This window comes from Apus apus, chromosome 5 (genome assembly GCF_020740795.1).
Source record: "Apus apus isolate bApuApu2 chromosome 5, bApuApu2.pri.cur, whole genome shotgun sequence".
Taxonomy (NCBI): Eukaryota; Metazoa; Chordata; class Aves; order Apodiformes; family Apodidae; genus Apus; species Apus apus.
Genome location: NC_067286.1, coordinates 48,905,840 through 48,927,451, shown reverse-complemented (window position 1 = coordinate 48,927,451; position 21,612 = coordinate 48,905,840). Strand labels below are relative to the sequence as shown.

The 21,612-nt window shown below is 37.4% G+C and overlaps 1 protein-coding gene across 8 annotated transcripts in view; it reads right to left on the bottom strand.

The window, feature by feature from the left end:
• Positions 1–21,612, bottom strand: part of DGLUCY (D-glutamate cyclase) — a 50,696-nt gene that overhangs the window by 18,227 nt on the left and 10,857 nt on the right. For 7 of the 8 annotated variants that reach the window (XR_007889604.1, XR_007889603.1, XM_051620540.1 and 4 more), the window contains 5 exons: positions 9,582–9,693; positions 6,590–6,743; positions 5,705–5,903; positions 3,985–4,135; positions 2,370–2,492 (listed from right to left, as the gene is read on the bottom strand). Coding sequence is in view for 6 of the 8 variants with exons in the window: in XM_051620544.1 (XP_051476504.1) it covers positions 2,370–2,492; positions 3,985–4,135; positions 5,705–5,903; positions 6,590–6,743; positions 9,582–9,693 (739 nt within the window). In the remaining 2 variants the exon portion in view is untranslated. Of the gene's footprint in view, positions 1–2,369; positions 2,493–3,984; positions 4,136–5,704; positions 5,904–6,589; positions 6,744–9,581; positions 9,694–11,786; positions 11,808–21,612 lie in introns of those variants that run through there. The other variant, XM_051620543.1, reaches the window with a different exon arrangement.

The window sequence follows — 21,612 nt, the reverse complement described above, 5'->3', positions numbered from 1 at the left end:
ACTGCACACTAGTAGCTTCTAAGCAAGTCTGTCAGGAATATGCAAATCTGAAAATCGTGTTTGACGTGCAAGAAAAAATAGACATAAGGACAAGCTAATGCTTGTTTGAACAGTTTATTGGTAGTATTGTTTCCATAAGAATAATAAATATTCTGGGTTGTAGAGTGCTGCTGGAAACTATTGTGTATCTCTTGTACCTTTGAATATCCTTGTAATAGTAATATGACAAAACTGTGTCAGCTACTGCCTGCTGGCTAGTAGTCCTTTATTGGATCAAGAATATGGGGAATACCATCTCTGTGCAGTGTCTTTGTGACCTAGTTAGGAGACCTATAAACTGGCAAGAAATAATGACAAAAGGTGACCAGTGAGCCTTAGCAAAGGGAATCTGAGTAGCATCTAAAACCCTGGTGAACAATAAGCTTATTTAGACCTGAAAGCACAGTAGCTCCCTAAGCAGAAAATATTTGCTGCCTTTATCCTAATTCCAGATGTCTTGATCTAGACCATACTTGATTTGGCAAAATCGGTATATTGTAGGACAAATCACAACTAGCACAAGCAAAGTATTACTTTGTTTGGATGGTGAAAAGGAAGGAGATATTTCTTTAATGTGTGCTAGATCTGTTGGGAGTCTATGGCTAGTTAAAATCATCTGGGGAACATGGTTGTTGAGGTTACAAATACCAAGCTACGTGAGCTGAGAACAATTTTGGGGAGAAGCTAGCAGATTAATCTAATAAGGTACTGCTAGTATGGCAGAATTGTAACTACCTAGAAGAGAAAGGAGCAGAGAAAGATACAAACTTCCAAACATTTCCTGGAATGAGTTAATGACAACTGATTTTAATACAGAAAATGGAGAAATAAACAACAGTAAAAGCCAGTTCCAGGAAAGTCAGGATAGCTGTTTTGAGCAACAGATTGTAGAGAGGTTGGCAAAGATTCCTCTCCTTTACCTGCAACAAGCATGCAGGAGGAAGATGAATAGAACTGCTGGAGAGCACAGGAAAGAGCAGGATTTTCAGTTTGGTTTTGGGACTGGAGAAAAGGGGTTGTGTGTAAGAAAGAAAACGAAGTCTCTCCTCCTAGTGCTGAACATATCTACAGCAGGTGTTGAGAGCAGTTGAGATAAACATCATTATGAAGAAAGGCTGAGAGAACTGGGGCAGTTTAGTTTTGAGAAGAAAAGGCTGAGAGGGGATCTTATTAATGTCTATAAATATCTGAGGGGTGGGTGTCAAGAGGAAGCGGCCAGTCCCTTTTCTGTGGTGCCCAGTTATAGGACAAGGAACAGCGGGTATAAGCTAGAACATAGGAAGTTCCACCTCGACATAAGGAGAAACTTCTTTACTATGAGGGTGACAGAGCACTGGAATAGGCTGCCCAGAGACGTTGTGGAATCTCTTTCTCTGGAGACTTTCAAGACCCATCTGGATGCATTTCTACGTGACCTGCTGTAGGTGGTCCTGCTCTGGCAGGGGGGGTTAGCCTAGATGATCTCTAGAGGTCCCTTCCAACCTCTACCATTCTGTGATTCTATGATCTGTAAAGAACCACAAGGATGCAGCAGATCCTGTAAGGAGGGAAGGACAAAGCAGAGGACCTCCCAAGGCTCTTCCAGTTATACTCCCTATGGCTATTAACCTATTTGTTCAGTAAGAACTAAAATATGCAATTTCATTCCACAACAGTGATTTAGAGCAGTATATAGCACTGACACTATGATTCGGTTGCATTTTCTTGAACTTTGTGCTCATGCCTGTTATAAATGACAGGGTAAAGTGCAGGGCAGCTCTGTGCAGAGGACGAAGCTTCATTTAAGTAAAGTTTGTCATATTTACTTAATTTTAGAACAAAATATAAAAGCTTAATTTTTTTTCCAGGTCAATAAATTTGCAACATTTTGGAAAGATTTCTGGCTGCTCTTTTTCTTTTTTCTTCTTCTTTTTCTTTATTCTTTGTTTCTCCCCTTTTTTCTTGTTTTGTTGCACTGTAATACAAAACAATATCTTAAAAGGAAGAAGCTTAAATAAGAATGCCTTTAAACTTCTACCTTTTAATACTGCTTAAAAAAGACATTTTGATGCTGCCAGAGCTTTAGATTTCTGCTGTTAAAATACTCAAAGAAGAGTGATGAAATTTCAGTAAGAATACCCTTGAAGGCAGACCTCTATTTCATGATGGAAAACAGTCTTTCCAAAGGGCATTTTGTTGTTTGGTTAGGGTGGTTTTTAGCTCACTCTAAATCAAGCCTGCTAATCAGTCAATTCATTCAGTCCACGTTTAAAAAAAAAGAGAAAAAAAGGAAAAGAGAGAAAAAGAAACTTAAGGATAATTTAAAAAGAGTCTCCAAGTATAGTACATACTGCAGTTGATGACTGCTTCTATTCCTGTTACTCCACAGGCCCAAAACACTGGAATATCACCAGGGTGAAGGTGAACTGGATCTCCATAATCTGGTTTGGAAAGATCTTGTATTCCCAGCAGACCTGGAATTGACAAAAAATGAAATCACAAGAGGTTCCAATTAAGCACTATTATTACAAAGCTGGGGGGATGAACCCCAAACATCACTGAGTGACAGTCAGCTAGAATGGCAACAGTGGCCAGTCCCACCAAAGTGGCATGTTTAGTTTGCCTTTGAGTGAATGTCCCATGAAGTGCAGCTGACTTATTTTCCCTTTTTGTACTTGATGACATCAGTAAAAATGTATTCATTTTATTTCTGCAACAAAACACAAGCTAGACATGTACACAGAGTTTCCAAGATATTATAAATCTCCTCTATCAACAGAAGAAGTATATTCATAACACTGGCACACAAGAATAAATGGGTGCAAAATGGGTTCTTTCTAGAACATGTTTTCTGCTGCTTCAGCTTCCTACATTGTTTAGCTGGAGAAACAAGCAACTGCTCTTTTGCCTCTCTGAGTTGACTATATCTCATTCTTACCCAGCTTTCACTGAATTATCTTTTGCTTTATTCTAACACTTGTAAAATTCAGTTTAAGCACTTGCCCTCTTACCTTGGTTTTAAAGTCTTCAGATGCTGTAATAGAGCACTGTCTTCTCTGGAATTAATTTATATAATCTGTGTATATAATAATTTACTTTTTCTGTTAAAAATAAATAAATAGTGGAGACCCTCAGTTGCCTAACCATCTTATTGCTGTAATCACAGTAATGACTTATTACCAGTTCCTTGTATTTAGGCACTCATATCAAATATATTACCGGGTGTACTCTTAACCAATGACAGCTCCTTCTATGCTCTGCAATGTGACCCTTCAGTGTATCCAGCCCATGATTATATTGATTGACTGATTTCTGTCAGCAGAGGGGATTTTTTAAAATTTATTTGGATCTACCATAATCTTACAGGTGTTTGGTTTGGTTCTGTTTTAATTGTTGTTTTTTTTCAGTTTCCCCTTGTAAAGGATAGGCTTATATATGTTCTAGCTGGATCTTTTAAAACATATATATATTCTTCCCATATTTCTATTTATTCTGTCTTAAGTGCTTAAGTGTTGTGCTCCATTATTTTTAAAAATAATGCAGTATTTACTTTGACATTCATCTGCTAAGACACAAAATGCATCCACACATACTTCTCCCCATGCTGTCAGTCACTGCTACCATGTCACTGCAATCTCTGTCAGCAAGAAAGCACTCACATAGAAATGAAACTGCATACACTTCAGAAAAATGTGATTACACCACCCCTGCCATATAACTTACTGTATCAACATCAGACAGCTGACTTTTATCCAATAATTCTGTGTTCAGCTCATTCAAAACCTACTTTTTTCTTTCCTTCTTTCTCCCTTCCTTTATTTTTTTTAAATTCATGTTTGTGACCATTAGAAAGGATTAAACCAGAATACATTTACTGGTGCAGGTATTTCAGTTCTTCACAACCCATGGTTCCCCGTTTTTATACCCAGTAAAGTGCATGCAAAGTGGAACATGAAAAGCACTGACCAGGGTCACCCATGTGAATTGGTGCTCCATGGGCTTCTTTTAATTTCGATGTTGCTAGCACAGCTGCTTCCAACTTGCTTTCAGGAATAGGTCTCATGGTGACTACTAAGTTGCAACAAAAAGTAGAAATGCTGTAGCAAGGCACGGCTGTCTGGTGGTTTAAAAGAATTCAAGGTGTTACCAGAAGTACTGAATACTTCTAAGTATTAGAAGAAATGTCTAAAGCTTTTTTTTTTTTTTTTTTTGGTAAGATCCAGCAGTGCAGGAGTGAAGCATTCCACTTGAGCTTCTTCATATAGATTACTAAAATTCCCAACACTAGGGGTTTCTTACTTCAGTCCATGCAGCACAGTGTGATGAGCACAGTAGATTCTGAATATTGTCAGAAAACAAAGGGAAAAGGCTAATAAAGAGTATCACACAGTGACAAACCTACAAATCTATCCTCTCTGTTTGAATTGAGAGGAACTACAGTGCTGTGCATCATGCAAGGGTGAGGACCTCCTGCTGCTGGCAGCAACCACTCCCACAGAAGCAGCATGCCAGTTTAGCATGTACAAAATCTTCTGTGCCTCTAGAACGGTTCTATGGAATTCATTATCCGCTCTGACTGGAGTGCTGGAGCACCTTTTCTATTCAGAAGTGAAGCAGTCTGACTTTTTAGAACAAAATGTCTGATATCTGAGTCGCATTTTAACAAAACCAAGAGATGTAGACAGCTAGAGCCATATAAAAAGTTTAAACAATCTTTATAACAAAAAAGTATAAAAAGTTTAACAATATTCATAACAAAAATCACTAGACTGCCACTGAAGAAACACATTGTACAGTTCTTCACAGTATTGATGTGCTTTAATTGATGAAATTCTCCTAATTCTGAGATAAGCAGATACATAACTGTTTTTTTGCTTTAAGCTTGGTAAGACTCACATATGAGATACATTTCTGCCTTCATGTTGACCAGGAGGAGTACAGTGAAATGACAGCTCTGACACCAACAATAATCTTAGTCTAATAGAACAGTACATCAATTTTATGAAAAATGCATGCAGAGGTGTTACTTAAGTGTTCCTAATACTAAAGGGTCTACCTACTGGAGCCAGAATTATTCTAGGACTTCTGCTGACATTAAAAACTGCACTATAAAGTTCCTGAGCACAGTTAAAATTTTCAGTGCTATGGTAAATAAGTTTTTGGGAACATTTGGTCCACAGGTCTGGGTTTATAGCAAATACGCAATTTAGAGGCTACACTGTCACAGGAAAAAAACAATGTGGTTGTCATACATGCAGAAGAAGCTGCTACTGCCATGGCTTAGAAAAAGAGTTTTTCTGCTGCAAGCTGGAGCTGGTAGGGAGAGCAGGACATGTATAAAGGCATGTCATATGAAGTGCATGGGTCATCAGTTGAAACAGAGAAGGCAAATCCCAACAGAATCCAAATCAAATGGCTGCCATGGCAAACAAGGATAAAGTTTGTTACCATAAATGAATAAAAAAAAGCAGATTGGCCTTGCAGGAAGTTGAAAAAAACACTCAACTGAGGCTGAGCTTATTTTACCTTGTATTTTTATGGACTCAACACTAGCACATGCCTAAAGCTACAATACAGGTAGGAAAAAAAGAGTGCTTTGTTTGAGCAATAGGTATATGCACAGAATGAGAATATGGACAAATACACAAAGTTACAACAAAGACTGTGTGTGACTGTGCATACTTACCTTATACATGCTTACATTACATTTTTGCTCAACGTTTCTTATAGGAATGCCAGCATTTTTGACTGCTTTTTCAAAAGAGAAGCTGCAGCCTAAATAAAAAGTAACCATGTCCTTCAGTCGTTCAGAATATTCCTTTAAACTTGTCAGTGATCCAGTACAAGCTCCATGCTCATACACTTGATACTGCAGGCAGTCAGTTCTAGTGAAACAAGAAGGTATCACAGCTTCATTATGTTTTTTGAAAACAAGGCAAATTGTATGAGTTGACATTAAATCAGAATCAAACAACAAGACATAGCCTACTTTATCAGTTTCTTTTCTTTTGGAGTAACAATGAAATAAACACAAGAAAAATCCCAGAGCAACAGTATTCTGCACAAAAACAAGCCAGTAAACAGAACATGTGAGACTTCAGTATTTTTTAGATTTTTAGGTAAATGTTCCTTACAAGTATCTTGTCTCAGGGCTTCAAAATTTAGGGAATTAAGTCTTGTTTTTTTAGTGTTTACTACATGAGTACATCTTTTAAATTTTCTGAGACCCTACAAAAATGCAATCACCCTGTCTGTGTTACCACCAAATAAAATACAGGTAAAACCTTATTTAATTCTGCTGGCTCAGACTGCAAAATGATTAGAAATTACCTCATTACATTTTCCCATTAGAGAAATACTTCTAGTATTGACAATGATCATAGCATGCTTTTCAAGAACAAGATGATCAGGCTGCTACACTCATGCATAGTTTTTATTCAAAGGTGTAACTCCATGAAAAGAAACTTCTTCAAAATGTCCAGCAGTGTGAGCAGGCCATTTCCTGAAACCCTCGTCATCACCACTGGCATTCACTTCAGAACTTTGAGAGGCAGAGTTGGTTGGTAGTTACCTGATATCAGAATCACTACTCAGAGAAGGACATTTCCAGTCACCTGGTTTACTTCTGTGCAGCAGTGGCAGGGGTCCATCATTTGCACGGCAGAACTTCTCAAAGTCATCAGCCAGTGACTTGTGCAAAATCACAACGTTGGCCTGTTTATAGCCTGAAATTGTGGAAAGTAGGAATGACTGGTTATTAATTCAGCTTTTTGTTTGTGAAACAGTAACTTTCCTGTATAGATTTCTTTAGATCTGGAAAAAATTACCTCAAGGAAATTTCTGATTCAGAAGTCTGCAATTAAGCAACTTTAAAAAATGTTTTTAAACCCATGGTTAGATGGCCTCTGTACATGAGGTGGTTCACTGCTAAAAGAGTTGGCAGACATGAGTAGCACTAGAATATGAAGACAGCATAATTACTTTAATAAACACTTCTATGGATTTATATATAAACAAAATTTATTACCTAACCTGGGAAATTAGTATTTTATAGCAAAATGCTTTACTTTGCAAATGTTAGCACAGAGCCCAAGAAAGGCTACCGCATGCCACACTTACACTATTTTTTTTTTTCCTATTTAATACTAAGCTATAAATCATGGACAGCATCTTGACATTATGCAGCCCACTCTTTAGAGTTTGTTGGCTTTGGAATTTTACTATGGGATGCATAATTGCAGCCCAGGAATAAACCCTCACCTATCCCACTGAATTTCAGCAATTTGTATTACTTCTAATTAAAAAAATGAAAAAAAACTTCTACAATTTCTTCACTTGGAATCAACTTTGATTTAAAAGGTTGTTGACCATTACCATGCAATAGCTTCTAAAGACATTAACATTTTTGCAATTAGCATCAATGCAGGAAGCTCACATTCATTTATTTAGCAAAAATTTGTTTTCTAAACAGTAGTAGTTAATACCAATGTAATTTTAATTTTCCTGTGTGTAAATACCAATTGTTTAGATACAGAGAGGAAATTTAGATTACAACTAGTCTGTGCTGTATAAAACTGCCAATTAACAGTCTCTAACTCCTGTATTTATACTGTCTTGAGAAGTTATGACAGTGTCTGGTATTGGACAGGAGTGTGAGAGGCTGCATAGAAGCTCTAACTTTCTTAAATACTGTGGTAGTCTGTCATCCAAGAGGCAACTTTTTAGTTGAAATCAATGATCTGCCTTAAAAGGCTGTAAAAAATCAGCTAAAAAAATCTTGCTCTTGACCAAAGCTAACACAAAAATAAAAAGATAAAATTATATTCCTGATGGAAAAATGCAAAGCAAAGGCTTAGGTAAGAATGTATTTGCATATTGATTTTGCCCACAAACTGCCTTCTTGGGAGTACTCAGCACAAATATTCATTTTATTACTAGCAAAAGTTACTAAATACAGAAACAGTTTCTTGCTAAGCACAGAAATACATTTTTGTTAAATAAACATACTAAATTTACCACTGAATAAAATACTACATATAGTTATCCCTCAACTTCATTCCTGCTGTCCATGTGAAATCCACAGGCACTTTTTACTTTGCTGGTGATATTCACAAATTCTTAAAATTATTATTTTAGTCAGTGCATTCAACTCGGGCACATCCAACTTAAGTCACAGCTGACAGACTGAATCTGTGGGTCAATTTGAGGCATTCTATAAATTCAGGAAAGTTCACGATAGTTTTTGACAACTTTATTGCTCCTCCTGATGACTACACTTTCTTTATAGATTAAAAGATATTTTTCCCTTCAGCTTAGGTATATATTCACATTTATGTATCCATCATTATGAATGGACAATGAACAATGGACATTCTGATCAGCCCATGCATTAATTCAACACACTCATGTCCCATCTCAGAGAAGTTTAGAAAAAGTTTTTAGTTTCTTTGGTGAATGACAACGAGGGCAGCAAGAAATTATTTTAGTGGTATATCACCTGACAATGTAAGACAACTTTAAGGATTCTGAGAAACTCCAATCAGTCTAGTTTTTTAGTATTTGCATAACGAAGCTGTGTGTTTATGGCTAAAACTCTGAACTTGTTTTTTATGTAAATAATACTTTTTTTCAAGTGTTAAAACTAGCACATTTAAAACCACTGCAGCAATACATGTACTTAAAAATACAATTAGGCCAAACTGCAAAGTATTAACATTCTAACATGTCTTCCATTAGTATTTTTCAACTTATGTACTGATGAAAACCATCATTTCAGAACTCACTACAATTCTATAAGATGACCCTTAATGTTCTTAAGTTATAGTAATGCTACTCCACACGGCTTTGTTGGTCAGCTACTTGCCACAGTGTTTTTAGTTAAGTTACATTTTTAAGTTGTTCAGAACAATGACACAGTCTGCTTTTGTAAAAGTCTAGCTGTAAGATCCAAGATGGGAATAGATTTTCCAGAACTAAATGTTATGTAAGTATAAAACTGTTTTTTTTCTCTCCCCCTTATAATTCCCAGTCTTGCTGAGTCTGTAATTTCAAACTTTTGTTACAAATGAAGCAGAAAACCACTTCTGTAACTATATGTCTCTAATTCTTATCCAAAGTGTATTGATGTACTAAGTAAAGCAAGGTTTCTATGAAGAACATAGTATGTCATCCTACAAATGTAATAGTAGCATATGCAAGGGAAGTCAGATTTGGGTAAAGATTTTTCAATTATTTTCTACATCCATAATTTCTTAGTGACATAACTGGAAGCTGCAGGATGCACTGCAAACTTGGAGAACAAAGTCCATGTACTTTACACAGGTAGGATGATATATTTACTCTGACATAGATTTATGATTCAAGAACACAGTGTCAGGTGCTTACAGTGTGATTCCAAAAACACCCAAAAGACTTAACAACATAAGTCAACAATTTTTTTCTGTTTTACTTCATTGCCTTTAATATTCCTACATTCTTTCACAAACAAAAAAAACCAGAGAAGAGATACTTATGAATCTAAAATAGATTCACGTTTTGCACTTCGAGCTGTTATGTTTCCTTACCCTCTGCCATTCCAGAAGTATTACTAATACTGAGTCTGTTGCATCGAATTATTCTTCTCAGCGCATGGGGAAGCAGAGATTTCAAGCCTCCTCTCAAAATCATCTCTTCAGCCTTAACAGAAAGATAATTATAAATTTAAACACAAAGCACATTTATTTTATTACATTTTAGATTCTGATTTGCAGGAGAACTTAGCATAAGTTTCCTCCTCATGCTCCACCAAAGTTGTTATCACTGGGAAATTCTGTTAAAACCCAAAAGGCTGATCAAAGTCAAAAGGTTATTTCACTGACATTTTATGACTAAATGCAAACTGAATCTTTCAATAAATTAGCCAGAGACATGCACTTTAACATTTGGAATAAAATGCAAAATTTTGCTTGCCTGTAATGTAAGAAACAGAATTCTTTCCTCCCTGATAAATATTCATTTCCTCAAGTATTCAGTTTTCCAAAATTCACTGTAACTTTAAAATTGCAAAAGCACAAATGGATTAACCTAACAAGCTATAATCTGTAACATTGCTTCTCTGTTAAAAATGCTTTTAGACAATTAGCAATGCAACCTTGGAGTAAAGAGAGAACTGTATTCAGAAAATGTAATTTTAATACATTCCACATGTATTATACTTTTCAAATATGAGTTATGTAGAAGTGAATAATCCCATGGATATTCTTCCACTAGGAAAGCAGACTTAGAGATGTTTAAGTTAGACCAAGTTCACACAAAGTTCTTCCCTTGACTCAAACCACATAATAACTAAAAAGGGTTTATTACATCACTATTAGGAAAAAAAAAAAAAAAAGATAGCTCATGGTAAAATAACATTGCTGCTTATGGTTTGAACTTTGGTCAATTTTAAGTAAAGAAACTATCCTCCAAGTAATCCAATTACCAACCTCAAAGTTCTTTAATTCAGAAGAAGCCATTCCTGATGTCATTCATAAGAAGTAATAAACTTGATAGAAGCTGTGATGCTTCTTTTGAAAGATGCCAGTAAATCAATGTACAATGAGATGTTTCAAACCTCTAGCAAAAGTTAACTTTTCTGTTAAATGTTCACAGGTTTTTGTACTATAACTATGATAGTACAAAGTTTCACTCTCACAGTGGAGTGGAATGTAAGCGAAATACTTCATCATGAAAGCATATACCTCTGAGCAACTCTTTCCTTAGTTAACTTGAAATAAAGTAGTGATATGTTTTCACTAAAATTATACTCTCCTCATAGGTTGTCTGTCCAGATTTTTTCCCAAAGCTTGCAGAATTCTGAGAGGTTAAGTTGGGTGCACTGAAATTTAGAGTAAACTTTCTATCTATTCTTAATTCTGAAATCTTTATATAACACTTTCAGCCAAAATAAATCAGTTTTGAGATTTCTCTGAAATCTAACACACTACTTTCTAACTCTTTCCATCTTTTCTGCTTTTACATTATCACTCCGTATGCTGCACAAAAAATAGACTTCACTACAAAATCATGAAGAATTCCAAATACATGCTTTAAAGATAAGAAGAAATGGGATTTAGAAATGTATCTGAGCTCTAATCCAGGCCTATAATAGTCAATTCAAGAGACATTACTCTTACTGCAAAGAGAAATTCTAACACCGGTCTGGAATTATTCATTCAGGAGGTTTCAAACCAAATACAGTGACCCTAACAAAAAAATCCATGTGTCATTAGATTATTTCAGATTATTTTTTTTATTTTCTTAGCATCTTTGAAACCATCTAAATCATCTATAGGGTTGATGGCTTTAAGAACTACTACCTCACTTGGATTTGAAAGAATAAAGTTCAGGAAACTAATTTGGGCAAAAGCTGTCTTCAAGCGAGGTATTTATTCCAAATGCCCTAGTCTGATGCTGGGCAAGCATGGTTCTCCCCTCATAAAGTCTGTGCCCAGTAGCAGAAATGGAAGTACCTTTGGAATTTTATCAGCAAACATTTATGGCCCTAGAAGTTTCAGGCAGATATGACAGAAAGTGGCTAACAAGCTACAGAACTGGGGATATCAGTAGTGCCAAAATGTTGGCTACAAGTACCTTACAGAAACACTTGTTCCTGTTTGTGACTAGGCCCAAACTGCAAAGCAACATATGTTGTTGATGAGTGATTAGAAAGTGAATAATCTAAACATGAACTTTTTATAAAAGCAGACTGATTCACCTCTCACCTCTTTCAGATGAGAGATAAAACCCACCTGTGACCATTGTAGTCAATGGGGCAGAATCTAGTTGGAGGCCTGTGACTAGTGGAGTCCCTCAGGGGTCAATACTGGGACCGGTGCTGTTCAACATCTTCATCAACGACCTGGATGAGGGTACAGAATGTACCCTCAGCAAGTTTGCTGATGACACCAAGCTGGGAGGAGTGGCTGACACACCAGAAGGCTGTGCTGCCCTTCAGAGAGACCTAGACAGGCTGGAGACTTGGGCGGGGAAAAACCTGATGAAGTTCAACAAGGGCAAGTGTAGAGTTTTGCATCTGGGGAAGAACAACCCCATGTACCAGTACAGGTTGGGGGCTGACCTGCTGGAGAGCAGTGTAGGAGAAAGGGACCTGGGGGTCCTGGTAGACAGGAGGATGACCATGAGCCAGCAGTGTGCCCTTGTGGCCAAGAAGGCCAATGGCATCCTGGGGTGTATTAGAAAGGGTGTGGTTAGTAGGTCAAGAGAGGTTCTCCTCCCCCTCTATTCTGCATTGGTGAGGCCGCATCTGGAGTATTGTGTCCAGTTCTGGGCCCCTCAGTTCAGGAAGGACAGGGAACTGAAAGAGTCCAGCACAGAGCCACAAAGATGTTCTAAATGCATCTTGGGTCTGGTTTCAATGAGCAACATAACATTGTTAGGTGACATCTTCACTTATATATGCTACACATGTATCCCTGTGCAGCACCACTCCAGTGCAGTTAAGCAGATACACGCTACCTGATTAATTTGGCCCAGCTGATTTGCAAAATATTTCATTACCTAGACAACAACAATTTTCAGGAAGGCCAGATTTGGTGGGTGATTTTTTTTTTTATTCAGTAATTGTGATCAGTTGTTGCCTTGTGAGGCTCTAAGTCATAAACCATTTCTACATGCTGTTCTCAGAGCATGAGTCAAGTACACGTGACTGTGTGCAATGAGGTACTGATCTTTGCTGAGGTGATTGGAATGGAACAAGTTCTAAGCCTCATCTTTATAACTGATGGCAAAGAATATGGCCTGTTTCCCCTGAATCCCACAACTCAGGCTAGGAAAAAGTTATGTTGAGAGAAATGTCACTTTATTCTGTTAAAGAAACCCTGCTGCTCTCAAGAGGCATACCCTTGCCTGTCGTAGAGATTGACTAGTTTCTATCTTTAAGCCTCAGCTGGTAACAAAGTTAGTTACTGTGTATCAAGGTAAGAGTTAAACATTCCACAGTAATGCCACAGTAATTCCACTTTTGCCAAATAATCTCCAACCCAACATGAAGCAAGAAAAATGCAGTTCACACGAGTTGCCTTGTCATTCAGATGACTCGTGTGATGGACAGAGTTACCTCTTGGCACCAGCCTGTTGTTTGCATGTCCTAGGCTATTCCTTGTTTCCTCCCTCTAACTTTTCCTCCAGTGTGCCTCTGCCTCTGCCTTTTCCCTCCCTGAGTTCCAACTCACAACACCAAGCAGGACTGACCTTCATAGGGCTTGCTTCCTTGGTTTGTCTGACTGCATCCTCTGGCACTATAGGAGTTTGGATGCCTTGTCTCCCCTCACTTACTCTTTTTCATTTATATACTTGCTGTATCTCTCACCTGTACCTTAAACTCGCTCTCAGTTATTGAACTTAAATGAGTTTTTTCTGTTCTCGGTCTGAGATGAAGTAATCTAACTTCAGAAATAATAAAACACAATAAATGCACAAATGGTTTCCTAGACTTTTAAGATTCAGACTCCTCTGAACCTCAATATCTACACCTACGTGTAGAGATGTGTCTCTCTATATATATCCCCTTTTAATATTACAGATAGGCTTGGATTGAACATAGTTTTTCTTACTAGTTCCTTCTTAATTTTTGACAGTGGAACCATCAACTAGCCTTGCAAAGTTATATATCTTCATATTAAATAACTGTTTGAGCCATAGTTTATAAAGCATGTTTACAATCTGCAGAACATAATCTCTTTAGGGAAAAAGAAGGAAGTGCAGTAAGTGAAACATCTTGTATTACTTTAGAGCTTTCAAAATTTCGCAGATATTTAAATATGAGCACAGACTCTTTCCAGGCCCACATTGTAAATTATTCATAACCCAAGAAATGGAAAAACGTCATTTAAGTGTCAGAAAGATTACACTTTGAGAGGCAGTGGGTGTGTCTAAACTGCTGTGCTAAAACCCCACCAGATAAAAATGAATAAAAAAATTATATAACTCAGAAAAATTAAAACATCCTTCAGAAGTGTCAGTGTGACTGCTCTGCCTTTACACATGTCTAAGTAAATTAATGAAATAAAATGAAAAACATATAGTATTTCTGTGTATTTAAAAATGGACCACCTAAGAATAAATAGCCTGTAAAAAGTACTGCTGATGAGAGTAACATACATGTCAGCTCAAAGACTGCAAAGTAGTTAGTACCAGTTTCTGATGTCACAGATTACATGTCTGTTTCTCCAGTGGTATGGATACACTAATAAGAATATGGTTTAATGCAGTGACTTTTCAAAGTGTAATCTAGGGGACTGGCTTGTAAGGATCCCAAAGACTCATAAAAAATACAGTCTTCTATTGTTTGTATCACTTTTGTCCTATTTTCAGTTTAAAGTTTGATAATAAGAATGGGTGGTGGCACCTACAGGTTCACATGCCAAAAAAGTGCAGGGGTCACTGCTGGGCAGGTTTAGATATTGTCACACTACTGCTGCAGGAACACTAGCAGGAACAGCAGGGTAACCTGAAACATGAGCCAGCCCACGGGCTGCCTTTACTGATACATAATGGAAAGTAATCTCAACTAATTATAATCTAAGAAAACCTTTGTGTACTATGCCTTGCCCTAGTATGAATGTGACTAGAGAGGTCTGTTAATGTAAACATGGTTTTAAATGACCTGCTGCTTAATCATCAAGCTAATTTGAAATTCTACCAAGAGACTTCTGTGAAAAGCACAAAATTATCTGAAAATGTACTCGATTTGATTTTCCAACTGGGTCTCTCAGTTATCCTTGTGATGTTTTATTTGAAGAATCAATTAATGATCCTTTTTCTCCCCATCTGCTATGAATCATTTCAAAACACAGAAGTGCTTTCTGTATCATTCCAAAGAGGAAGTGCTCTGTGTATTTTCAGACAGTGGTTCACCCAGCAAATTAAGATTTTTTTCAGTTTTACATTTGAAATACAGGGTATTTGCCTTTGAAGTTTATGCACCTTTAGATGAGGGCTGCAAATAGAAATTTAATTCAGTTTCCATCAGTGTTCTCCCTGCTGCTTAAAGCAGCTAGCTATACTTGAGATCCTACAGATTGTGTCAGGATGAGAAACCAGTGATAGAATCAATGTATCTTTGATGCAATCTTGTTTACTTGCAAAAAAGATACACGTTTAGATTCTCCCAGTATATTAAGAACAAATAACAGAAAGCAATTACCAGTTCCAAAGCAGACATTTCAGACAGTGCTGCATGTCACTGTGACATGTCTTGCACAGGATCCCTGAACTTTCACCACTGCATCTGTAATATTTTACACTCAGCTTCTGCTCTGAGGCAAAATAAATTGTTACTCAGGAGGAGAAATAAGGGTGGAGACTAGAGAATTGTTTACACCAGGGCTCTGCCCTTGCATGGGCACAATCTATGCAAGATCTTGGTTGTTTAGGCTTTTTTTTTGTCCTGCAACAGACGAGGCCTCATGACTTCACCCACCATTCCAAGCCCCTGGGTAATTTCCTAACACCTGCATACCCTGCCCCATCATCTTACAAAAACACCTGGCCAAAAAGCTTTAGAACAGCCACTTAATCTACATGCACCTTTGGCAAGATACAGTAGACCCATAGGAGAACACAAGGACTTGTATCAAGATTTAAAAACACCACCTTCAGACCTTTGACTTTGCTGACTGGAATATTCACTAGCTGCAGTAAGAGACAGCAAACGATCTACCAGAGGCTGTTTTTATGTAAGATGACAAGAAGTGCTTATTAAACTTCAAGAAAAGAAAAGAACAGAACAATAACACAACAAAGAAAAACAAAATAATAAATATATTTAGAATTGCTCCACAATTCTCTGGCCTGGGTCTAGCCACCAGTTCTGTCTTGGCCTCTTCTGCAGGCCACCAATGCTAGCCTCTCCCCTGCTCCCTGCAGCAGCACTGCCAGCCAGCAGTGTACTGCACACTGGGGCCAAGGAGATATTGGCTGGATAAAATTTCCCAAAGTGCGTAAAATGTTTCTTCCTGGTCTTACTCATACAGAATGAAAATGGAAGTCCATAGGACAAAGTACAGTCACTTGTGCTGCTTTGTTTGCACAGCAGCAGTTATAGGTGCTTATTTTGATAAGAAAGTATGTCACCACCTAGGTTACACCCAGTCACAGGGCTGACGGAGTGTCTGTTCCTCCCAAAGAATTCCATCTGGAGGTAAGCAGGTGAGTGATGTTCTGCTTCCTACGCACCATAAAAATAGTACCATGCTCCCAAAAAAGCCTGCCATGCTCCTGCTGTCAGGTCATTCAGGCTACCTCCAGGATTATGCCATTTTTTCTGTGTTTATATGTCTACCAGCAGGTACTAAGTCACTGAATGCATTGCTCCTCACCAAGCAATTCTCCTCAGATCAGGTCACTAAAGGAATGATTGCAGTCTATGTATTTACAAAGATAGTGTCCTTGAAATATGGGTGTCTCAGCAGGCTGTGTCTGGGGAACCTCCAGGGCATCGTACCTCTCCAAACGCCACCATGGGAAAACATCTTTACTTCCACACATACCTCTGATGGAAAGATACTGACTTTCACTGTTCCTCTGCTTTCTTCAGCTCTTAGAGCAAGAAGTACTGTGACTAGCTCAAAAGGAATGAGCAGCATTTCTGTGATGGAGCCACTGGCTTAAACACTGCCATTTGGATAACCAAGTGTGTCAGTGGCAGGCTCTGCCAAACGTATTTTAATGCAACTTCCAGGATTAAGTGTAGATAAAGTGTTGTCAGCAACTGTGCTATGGCAAATGGTGTGCACTTAGACTGCTGTTTTAGCTACAAGTGTCCATGCTGCCCACATATGAAATGTTATTTTGCATTAAGGATGCCGGGACAGCTTTGTTTTGCAGCATCCATTTCAATCAGAAAGGGTCCATGAAGTTTCAGACAAGTTATAGCTGCATTATTATGTTTTCACTACTGCATACCTGACAACTATGGCACTATGTGGCAACTACAGTTGCCATAATGATGTGGATACTGCCCTTGATGGTCTGCTTGGTGCAGCCAGGCACTTCCAGACATATTTGCACTCTACCTGCAAGAGATGAGGGCCTGACTGACCAACACTGAGTATCGGACCATGATGAAAAGGAGTAGTGATAAACAGTAACATTCAAAGCTGACAATGACCACAATCCCAAGAGACTGCTGCTTTTTGCCTAGTAAAGATCTTTTATAGACAAGTGGTGATCACACTGAAAAGAGCAGTTCTGCAAGTGGTGTGTTGGTGCTGCAGAGTACCAACAGTGCCTCCAGTCACTCTCTCCTCTTCTGACCTCCCAACACTCATTCCATACCAGCATATGGTGTAATCCCACTGGGCAACTGTCATCCACAAGAACAATCCTCGATGAAGCGTAGAATAAGTTGCCCTATAGCAAAAGGCTGCAATGGTGCCTGTCTACTGTCTAGAAGAAAGATGGACTCAAACTGAGGCACTATGTTCTGAAAAGGAAATTCCCAATTACCTTACTCTTTTAAATGGAAGGCAAGGATAAAGGTCCTTATCAGATTGTTCTGAACAGCCTGACCCCAAGCATATAGATGGGTCTGATGCAGTCAGTTTATCATTGTGTCCCCTGAGCATCACCACTGGTGGCAGCAGCACCATGGCTGTGCAGCAAGTGCAAGGGAGAAGCATAGGAGCTCTGCTTGGCTTCGGTCCTAACACAGGTTATGCAAAGAGCTGCTCATACAAGTTTCTGGTTACTGACAAGATCGGGTATTGGATGACTAACTGCTGTCACTGTCAGCAGTCCAGTGGCTTATACAATAAACTACTGTGTTCCGTGAAGTTACAGCAGAGTGAAGATCTCACGTGCAGTTTCAGCAGTGGTGATAAAATGCTGTTAAGACAGAGACTTGGGGCACTGCGCTGGTCTTGTATGTCCTGCTACAGAGCAAGAGGACAAATAAGAATGGGATGGATGAGAAGAGGCAGGAAAATGATGCACTATGCTCTGCATAGGAAAACAGGCTCCCCAAAGAGGTTGTAGAGTCTCCTTCTCTGAAAACTTTCAAGACCCATCTGGATGTGTTTCTGCGTGACCTGCCCTAGGTTATCCTGCTCTGGCAGGGGGGTTGGATTCAATGATCTCCAGGGGTCCCTTCCAACCCGTACCATTCTATGACTCTATGTTGAAAAATACACAGTTCACCTTTCTAGTTTATAGATTTAATCCTGAATTTTTACTGCTTTTCGCTGCGTTCAGTGGGTAAATGGAGTAAGACCTGTAGCCCTATCACCTTCATACCTTTTATCATCATTAAATAATGATAGAGATGACTCATAATGCTGCAGCATTGGTTAACTGACTTGAAAGAGATGTTAATATCATCATTATCATTTTGATTTTCATTACCAAACAACAAGAAGGTAAGGGCTGAAAATGTCTTATGCATTTATAATTTCATTTTATATTTTTAAAATCTAAATAAGGTACAGAGGTTGGTGCGTCTTGGTGTGCTACACTTCCAAAATTTCATTTTAATGTAGATTTGAGCACATATTTTGTACAGAAGCAACACAGAACTAAATGTAAGCTATTACTATTTTTGTTTATTTATTTAATTAGGGTTTTGTTCCCAGGTATGGTTGAGGTAACATGCATAAAACCTTGTCTCAGAGGTTACAGTTTAAGGATTCCTATAGTACTTCTATGAATGCAAGTAACAGACATAAGTAGGTTAAGTTGTACTACTGAGTTGAAGGACAGATGAAGCACTTAAACATTTGCAGTATTGTACTTAATCTGCATTAAGTGTTTGCATACAAGTCATACAGTGTACACAGACCTGAGTAAAGAAAGATGTCACAGAAATGCTGAAGTCAGGATGAGATATAAGCAATACACATAAGCAATACACAAGCTAACACCCTTGACATAACATTAATTATAATCAAGTATTGATGAACCATACAGTTTGGAAAGAAGGTTTAGCTCTTTTTTTTTCTGCTTAGAAACTATTTTTTCTATTTTCTGTATACATCAGATAGGCAACTGCAATAATGTACCTTAAAATTCCATAGCCTCTATTTACAAAGTGCTTTAAGATATTAAGTTTTGAATAACCATTTTTATTATTGGATTTTTTTCATGTAACTTATTACATATCCTAAGTATGGAGCGTGTGCCAATTCTTGTTTTATTTTGTTTTCAAAAGGTAAAAAGACTCTTGGCTTGTTTCAATGTTAGGTTTTAATCTAGCTGAATTTTCCTCCTTCTCTGAAATAGATTTTCATTTTCCATTACATCATAGCGCATTCAGAGTTTCATAGTGTGAATTAATGCATTAATAAAGTCTAAATAATTCAAAATATTATTACAACAGTTTCTTCAGAAGATAGGATTAAAGCTACACAAAGCTCAGTATCCTGACTTTGATAGTGGCCCATCATTCATACCAAAGGAAGAGTTTAAAATCAGTGCGTAGACAAAATGTAGATGATATATCCTTCCAGGATTTCTGTTTGTAGAGATTAATGTAAAAATTGATAGCCAAGAGGACTTTATCCCACAGGACTGCAGTTTGCTGCCTATCATGCAGATTTCAGTAGCTACCTCCTAAATTAATTTACTTGGGGAACTGTCTAGATGCAAAAGCCAAGAATTTTGCACAGACTCTTTTTTTAGGATTCCAGTTCCAAAGCTAACATAATTAAAAGAAACTAAACTATCTTCACATGAGAATGCAAGTTACAAACACAGCCATTCCATTAATCCTAATTCCATAAATACATATACTTTTGAGACAAGCATCTTAGAAGTGTGTTCCAAATACAATTAATTAGCCACTACCAACAATATCTTCTCTCAAAGAAGGGTCAGACTACACATTATATGCAGTGAAAAAGACAAGACAAATCAAAAGCACTCAGCAGCTTGCATTAATGGGCTCCAAGTCTAAATATCCAATTAAAACAGAGCAAAAAATGAACTGTGAAAATCTATGAGGTTTGTCTCCAAAAGATGAGTAAAATTTTGGGGGTTTTGATTGTGGGGGAAAGGGAATAGTGAGTTTGGTTCAAACATAGGCCTGTTTAGCTAGCTTCTCTTTTAATGTAATTAGTATGAAGACACATTTTTGGGAATACCTAGAATTTTGAAAATGGATCAGCATTTCTGAACAGAAAAAAGGTAAATCTACAAAAAGGGTAATTGCTCAGCTACTGGGAAATAAAAGCAAAGTAACAAAAATCACATGGAGCAGGGTATACTGTATATTGCTATATCATACTTATCAGGGAGTATATTTAATAATACACAAGGATGGAAGAACTTTATCATTTGAATACAGGCTGAAGGTGCTTATCACTACGGAGACAAGAGGGAGGATTTTAATCAGCTAAAAGGAAGATGAACAGGCATCAGTTACTAGAACCTGCTATGATTTCCAGTCAGACTGATGGAGCAGAAGACTGCTATTAAAAAAATAGTTCCTCCTACTAAAACACTTGAAAGGATGATGGTAGCTAATGACTTTCAAACTCCATTCTCTACTGATAGATTTCCCTAATGGAAATTTCTTCTCTACTCTCATAATACTTGTCTTTTTAAATTAACTGACTTTGACATAGAAAGTTTGGTATGCAAGGCTAATTTTGAATCTATTAAGACTTCAGACTGCAGATACATGAGATATACAATCATTATGTCCATGAGAAAATTGTCAGAAATAATGCAAGTTCACTGGTGCGTGAAAATACAAGACTGGGAAGAAGTGAGACTTTCTTGGTTGACATTGAAAATATAGTTTACCAGAAGGCATACATAAAAAAAATAAATTATGTATAAAAATGAGCAAATCTGTGTCCCCCTGATCAAACGATAAACATCTTTTTGTGTTTGTTTGTTTGGTTGCTTTTTTTTCCCATTTACTGGAAAGTTTAAAAACTAAGCGTTCTGAGAAGATCCAGCTTCAGTTTGGAAAACATTACACAATATTTTCCACTCCTTTTGAAGAAGGAAACTATTGTGATCAGTACTTGCTTTCAGACTCCAGGAAAAAAAAAAAAAGTGTGCATATATATATATATATAAAAAAATATATATATGCATTAATCCCATAGTTGATCACATAAAGCAAACTATTCTCAATTAAAGAGTTATTTCAAGACTGCATACATTTCACAGAATAAAAATCAGTCCAAAGTGAATATCTTACATTTCAAATAATAGAGTGCTCTGTATGTGACTTTTCCATGGTTACTAAGGATACAAAAGAAAATATACAAACCAAAGAGTATTAAGCAGGCATTGTGTAGGATATAATCTATGTATATTAAAAATAGCTACAAATATTCACAGAAGTACATCTAACTTCAGTGATTTTTGGTTCATGAGCTCTGCACAAGTCACAAATTTTAGATGTCTGTCTTGAAAATGAACAGGAATAGAGAGGATACCATGCTTATAGATGGTCCATTTTGTTTCCAATAGATGTATTTTTGATGGACAGCCAATGTCTGACCTTTACAGTAATTATCAGCTTCAGTGAAAAAGTCAAAATTTTCCCAGATGTCAGTTCTGCTCTAAGGACTTTCATCATAGCAAATTAATGAGAAATTCTGGCTG